At 39.7% G+C, this 7,500-nt stretch overlaps 1 protein-coding gene across 1 annotated transcript in view; it reads left to right on the top strand.

Moving 5' to 3' along the window:
• The window catches only part of LOC135103275 (N-acetylglucosamine-1-phosphotransferase subunits alpha/beta-like), a 23,406-nt gene extending 17,732 nt beyond the window's left edge, over positions 1 to 5,674 (top strand). The window contains 3 exon segments of the mRNA XM_064009319.1: positions 32 to 213; positions 920 to 1,178; positions 1,672 to 5,674. Of these exon segments, the coding sequence (XP_063865389.1) occupies positions 32 to 213; positions 920 to 1,178; positions 1,672 to 1,743 (513 nt within the window). The 3' untranslated portion in view covers positions 1,744 to 5,674.
• The last annotated feature ends 1,826 nt before the right edge of the window (positions 5,675 to 7,500 follow it).

The following is a 7,500-nucleotide window of genomic DNA, read 5'->3' on the forward strand; positions in this document are numbered from 1 at the left end:
TATATCACAACCACCACCTGTATTCCTGCAGCCCACTTTGAGCCTGGAGCTGATGCTGAGGTGTGAGCCGCTGACCACCCTCCTCAGGAAACTGGAGAAGGTGAACAAGTACCGCTACATCCACCAGTCTGATGAGGCCGTGCACTTCAAGATGGTCACCTCCAACGTGTCCATTGTCATCCACATGCTTGATGAAGTGCGGAAGAACAGGAGGTGCTGGCTGGGGTGTTGTGTTACCATGACTTCATGCTGGATTGTTGTTTTGTTGTGTTTTCTTGCAGGTGTTAAGTGGTGAAAATACAAAAATTTTTGTTTATTTACTTGTAGTTTTATAGATTATTTTTTTTCTTTCTTTTTTTTTTTTTTTAGCATTTTCTCAGTACATTGTTACAATTTTCAAACAGTAGGTGCTTGCTGAGTCACTGCCTTGTGTCTTCCTGCTGCCATTCAGTAATGAAAATATGAAATCAATGTGTACTATTTACCTCTTTGTTATTTTGTAGATCATATTGCCTCTTCTTGCTGTGGTGTTCAAATGATCTATCTATATAACAGGCTGGCAACCCCACATACAAAGCACCACACACACACACATCAATTTTATTCTTAGCCCTGTCATACTAAAGTTTTACAGTTTATACAGTAATACATTTTTAGTATCTTCTCAATACATAGTTATAATTTTTTAACAGTATATATGTGTGTGTATACTATCAGGCCTTGCTGTGTCAATATGTGGCCAGCTGTGCTCTGCCTAAATTCTTGGGTTATAGTAGGGTTGTCCATGAGACTGTCCCTTTCCACTGGTGGGGCTGATGGAGCTGAGGGTGTGTATGGTATGTGTGTGTGGTGCTTTGTCTAGGCCTCCTCATGTGAAATTAATGCTCAGTAGATTACATTTTCTTCCTTCCTTTTCCAGAAAATTCATCTGTCTGAACAGCAACTTGGACCCGAAGAGCAAGTCCAATGACTTGATCCACGCCTTGGTGCAGGACACCTACGAGTCGCTCTTCCCGCTGCCCTCCTCCTTTGAGCTGCCCCTCAACTACCGGAACCGCTTTCTCTATGTGGAGGAGCTGGTCGCCTGGAGGAAGTGGAGGGACTTTGTGCGGGCGCTGATCTATGCCTGCCTTGCCTCGCTGGTCTTCCTCACGCTGGTCAATTTCTTCAGCACTGAGGTGAGGCCAGTCATGGTGCTGAGGATGAGTGCTGGGTGCTGACAGTCTCTAGGTGTGGTGGTGTTTGTCTTGTCTGTATAGTGAAATGTTATGGAGCTGAGGGAAGTTTAAAATTTTTTTTTTTTTTTATGATTTTGGACTCTCATTTTTTTCATATCTTGCTCCTGCTGTGATCTAAGGATTGAAATAGGAGTCGGGTAGAGAACAGTCTCATTATGAAGGGGCAGGGGATAAACCAGTGTATGCTGTCAGGCTGTGCTGTGGAAGTATGTGAACAGCTGTGCTATGCCTAAGCTCTGTAGTAGGATGATCCATGAAACTATCCATTTCCACCAGGGGCTGACAGGGCTAATAGTGTGAATGATGCATGTATGAATGTGTAGTGTCTTTCTGGGCCACTTTAGTATGTAGATAGATAGATTTTAGACTCCTTTCTTCTCCTCTACCTTCTGTCATGAATCTTTTGTTTAATGCTGCCTTTCCTCTTCTACAGCTGGAGAGTCTGCGGCGGCGGTGGTGCAGGCGGCGACGGCGACGGGACGGCTATGGGGCGCTGAAGGTGTGACAGAACTGTAACTCTCTGTTGCTCCTCCGATGCCAGGGTGTTCACTTTTGCTCCAGGTGTTCTCATCACTCCACTCATTCTCATCGATCATCATGCCATTGACTCCTCACACCATGGCTTTAAGACGCTTCCCTTGAGTCCCTCCCCAGCATGATGCCCTCTGCTTGTCCTGGAGAGTCACTTTTTGGCTGTGATTCATTGAGAGGGAAGCTGTAAGACGTAGAGATGGAGAGGGGAAAGAGGTTAGTGGAAGGTAGGGTACAGTAACAACTGTACTCATTCAGAATAGATAGATAAGCTTCTAAAACTGTAGTCTCTCTTGTTATTCATTGAAAGGGAAGCTGGAGGACATAGAGGCAAAAAGGAAAAGAAATTCATGGAAGGTAAGGTACAGTGGCAACTTTACATTGGTAAACTTCTGAAACTGTAGTCTCTTGTTATTCATTGAGAGGGAAGCTGGAGGACATAGAGGCAAAAAGGAAAAGAGATTCATGGAAGGTACGGTACAGTGGCAACTTTACTCATTCAGAATACATAGGTAAGCTTCTGTAACCATATATAGACTCTTCTGTGATTAATTTTCTGATATTAATTAGTATTCAGAACTGACCTAATATTCTCATAATTGCCATGCACATTATTTTTTTATCTTTGTATGGTAAGTTACTCAGTACATTGATTAGTATTTGAAAATCATGGAATATTCTCATAACTGCCATAACTGACTTTGATTCTACTTTTTTCTTAGAGGTGTAGTTTGTGTGTCTCCCAGTGTACTCCTTAGCTTGCTGCCTTAAGAGTTCATGTCCCTGGGGATCCTGATGGTCTTGTTGCCCTCCTGCATCTCACAGGTGGGGCTGGCACGGATGGCAGTGTGTGTCTGTCAGGCATCAGTGACCTCAGGGGAACACATGCATAATAGAGTTTGGTGGTGGTTAGTGTGGTATGGTGATTTGTTTTGTTCATCTGCTTATTTTTATTTTGCATTGTTTTATAGTTTTGATTTTAACTTTTAGAGAGAATTTTCTTTTTATTTTATGACTTGTTTTTTTTTTTTTTTTTACTTTCCCTTTGCTTAGCTACACTGTACTGTGTGATGAGATTGTTTTTTTTATTCTATTTACATTTTTTATATAGATTTAAATTTTTAGAGAGATTTAAAATTTTTTTTTTATTTCTTAACTTATCTTTTTTTGGGGACATTACTATTTAATTAGAGTATTTTATTTATTTAACTATTATAGTTTCATGCTTTTTTTTATATATATAATTTAGATCCCATTTTTTTAAGAGATAATTTGTATTTTATAATTTATCGTTTGAGGCATAACTATATATAATGAGTGTGAAGTGATTATTTTGATTTAAGAAACATGCAAAAAAAATCAGAAACAGGCTTGCTTACCATATACTAGCTTGTTGTGTTACCAATTTCCATGCTCAGTAGTGTACATTCTTGGTCTCTTATACTCATAGTGCTGTGTTGTACTGAGGAAGGGTGCAGTTCATTCTGGTGTCCTTGCCTTCCTTCAGACCACAGCACTGTCAGGAAGGTGGAGGCATTACAAATCTATACTCCAGCTATTATCGTGGAGAATAAGAATGTAGAAAGATGTTTTGGGTTATATTTGCTGTGTGGTTTCTTGTCATAGTCGAATGTCCTTGGAAATCCCTTTTATTCTCTGATTTGGTGACTGTAAGGTTGTTGAAACACACACACACACACACACACACACACACACACACACACACACACACACACACACACACACACACACACACACACACACACACACACACACACACACACACACACACACACACACACACACACACACACACACACACACACACACACACACACACACACACACACACACACACACACACTAGAGGACATAAAAGAGTGCTTGTAGAAGAGACATCAAAAAGTATAGTTTTCCACATAGAAGTATTGATGTACAGAAGTCTGGATAAGGAGATAGTAAATGCAAAAAAAAAGTACACATGGATTCAAGGCTAAGTTGGATATTAAAAAAAGATACAGAGATGAGACTGCACAAGTATAGCTTATTTCCCATGAAACACAACTAGGTAAACATAACTAGGTAAACACACAAACACACACACACACACACACCAAAACATTACAAACCCAAATTGTTGAGAGCCACTCTGCACACTGGTAGCACTTGTATTTGATTCTGCATCAGGAGTTTGGATGACTTACTTGATGTGTGGTGTTGTGGTGTTGTGTTGTTCCTCTCTAGCACAGCATTGGTGGTGGCACTGTTCACACTCCCTTGGTGGTGGGTTGTGGTGAAGTGTGACTTGTGTGGGGTGACCAGTGTTGTGTCCTGCATTGCTTCAAGGTACAAATATGCCCACATGTCTGGACAGCCGGTTGTTAATTTAAGTTCATGTGTGGGTGGTTGAGTTTTTTTTTCTATATTTTGCCAAAAGTTTTGTTGTAGTTGTGAATGGAGAGGAGATTCGGTTTGTGTATAAAAGTTACACAGCTTTATTTGGTGTTCAGCTTCACAAATCAACATGTAACACTGATTTGCATTAGGTTCAGATTTTAATAGGATACAATAGATTGATTTGACAGATGAACTCACCAACAGGAATTGATTAGCTAATGAAGAGATGCTATAAAGTTCCTAAGTCCAGACTTTTACATAATTTTTGAGTGGAGCAGGATAGGCCTTGTATCTTTTCATGTCTCAGAACCCATAAAATTATTCCCTTTCCCTTAACAATTCACTGTAACTTCCTCTCTATGACAGTAAATGAACTACCACTCACTGAGAAACATAGATACAAATTCTTACTTCATCATCACTCTCATATTTATGCATTCTTTATCATGACACTAAGCCAGTTTCCTGTTTGTATATAGGAGGGGAATCAGAGTCATTGAGTAAGTGGTGCTTTATTTCTTTGTGTTTTTTGTCTTGAATTAGTGGAGTCAGGAAACACAACCAGTAATAGGAAGCAGGTGAAGGTCAGGAAGTGGTCCATGATCTGTGTGGGATGTAAATGTTTTTATATCAAGGCATAATAAGGTGATTGGAAGTCTTGAGAGAGGGAAGTCAGGCCACAGAGTTCAAAAGCCATAGTGTGTGTGTTTGCATGTGTGTGTGTATACCACTGCACTCACCTCAGATCATCTCGAGTTATACACGAAACAGGAAGCAAGCTTGTGATATATTTAGCACTAGTATATACCATATTTAAATTTTCTATACAGTACTGACCTGTTTTGGGACGTTTTCTATTATCGTTCACCGAAACCATGTACGTTGTGAGGGGATGGTAATGGGGTCAGTGTAATAAAATGATGCTGATTGCTAATATTATGTGGTATTGAGAAAAGTCTAACCTGATAATAAGCTTGAGTGATGAAAAAGCAAAATTATGTATATGTTATTTATTTATTTTTTTTCCTGAGGATTAACGCTTTTCTATGCTGTCAAAATAGGTCACCAGTTTTGTTTTCATATTTTTCATGCATTTCTTATACCAGGTTAGAGTTTTTCCAGTAGTACCAGTAGTTTAAAGGTGAGGTGAAGGGCTTCTGAGCTAACAAACAGGTCTGGAGGGAGAAACTTTATGTACTAAGTTTGCATTGACATTAACCTTTGCATAATTCTACAAGTTCACAATGTATTATTTTTCTAAGTCTGCTTCATCACATTCTGTAACGGCAAGCAGTGAGTTGCCTCACTTTGTATTGCCTTCAGATCTCACCACCAATTCGTTGTACTCATGCCTGATTTACCCATGAGATATTTTTATACAAGCATTAAGCAAATTGTCAATATTATCATTGCCGAGGAGTTATATTTGGAACCTTGTCTCTAGTCATCGCTCCATCGAATGCACACTTTGGGAAGGTTTGAACACCAGTAAAGATTATTATTATTTACTGCATTATTTTGTGGTACCCTAACCCAGTGAAGATGTATATTAGCTCATTTATTTCATTTTATTATTCATCTTTACTTTAGTTTCCTTCAGTGGGTGCACCAGAGTAATAGCCAAACTTACATTCATGGTCAGAAATTGAGTAACTTTCAGCACTTACTTCCGCTGTACATATTTTGCATTTTCTCCTCAGTCTTAAGTCCTCTGATCTGTTGATAGTCTTCCTTACAAAAAACCTGATTACAACCTGATTACTGAATCTGTTCTGTTAATCTGCCATTATATTTGAAAATTTCTTCATTCTCTCTCTCTCTCTCTCTCTCTCTCTCTCTCTCTCTCTCTCTCTCTCTCTCTCTCTCTCTCTCTCTCTCTCTCTCTCTCTCTCTCTCTCTCTCTCTCTCTCTCTCTCTCTCTCTCTCTCTCTCTCTCTCTCTCTCTCTCTCTCTCTCTCTCTCTCTCTCTCTCTCTCTTAATTTTACTTTATCAGACTTGAACCTGTTGTTTCTTTCCATGTTTTCTACCTGTTAATATAATAACTGACACTGGCTGAAGGGAAGCAACTGAGACAAGACCTCATGCCTTGCATAGGAATATGAACACTGAGGAGGAAGAGGTGGTGGTCTCTTGTTCCTTCACTCCATTCCTATAACAATGATGACACAGATAAAATTTACTTTCCTGAGTGAGGCATAGAATAAGAGCAAATATGGTACAGACCTTTTAATGGAATAGGGTATATAACAAGGGTGACATAAACAAAATCATCATGGTCAGTAATCAGGATGGGGCAAGAAGTAATTGGTTCAAGCTTGGTAAAGTCAGATTTTAAGTAAATGACAGTAAGAATTTAATTCTCAAATAGATTGGTAGATGAATGGAATAGACTCAGTAATCAAGTTGTGCCGAGTCATTAGGGAGCTTTAAAAGAAGACTAGAGAAATTTATGGATGGGAATTTTTATTTATGGTGGAAATATGTAGGTATATTCTATAAAGGGACTACCACGTGTAGGCCTGATGGCTTCTTGCAGATTCCCTTATTTTCGTAAGTTCTTATGTTCTCATTCCTATACGTAACCTCGCGATATAAGTCTACGGTAACGAGATGCCATATTTCACATACTTCTAATACTAATATTTCTCCCGTTATGTATGACTGCATGAGAGAGAGAGAGAGAGAGAGAGAGAGAGAGAGAGAGAGAGAGAGAGAGAGAGAGAGAGAGAGAGAGATGTCCCGTTTATATACGTATTCGTGTATTTTCAGTCGCCAAATTTAGCTCATTCATTAGTGGCTCGATGCGACGTGAAGCAGAGCCAGAGTCTTTCATATCTCGGGAAAAGGAAAGAAAAAAATGTATTAATTTGAATTATTTTCTCTCTCTCTCTCTCTCTCTCTCTCTCTCTCTCTCTCTCTCTCTCTCTCTCTCTCTCTCTCTCTCTCTCTCTCTCTCTCTCTCTCTCTCTCTCGCTCTCGCTCTAGTTACTTTGCTATAGATTTTTTTTCAGGACAAAAATACTTCGGATCTGATGACGCAGTTTCTCTCTCTCTCTCTCTCTCTCTCTCTCTCTCTCTCTCTCTCTCTCTCTCTCTCTCTCTCTCTCTCTCTCTCTCTCTCTCTCTCTCTCTCATTCATTCAGGACTCCCGTGTCGCCTTCCAAAGCTCGCCACGCTCTCACATTCTTAACTCTTATTTCAAAACATGCCCACATTTTCACCTACATTCCCTCTCTCCCTCATTTCCTCATTAACTCACTCCTGCTCCACCTCTCCTTTCTCTCACTCCCTTTTCTCCCTCTCCTAATTCCCGTTTCATTTCTCTTTCCTATT

The sequence above is a fragment of the Scylla paramamosain genome, chromosome 9 (assembly GCF_035594125.1).
Source record: "Scylla paramamosain isolate STU-SP2022 chromosome 9, ASM3559412v1, whole genome shotgun sequence".
Classification (NCBI taxonomy): Eukaryota; Metazoa; Arthropoda; class Malacostraca; order Decapoda; family Portunidae; genus Scylla; species Scylla paramamosain.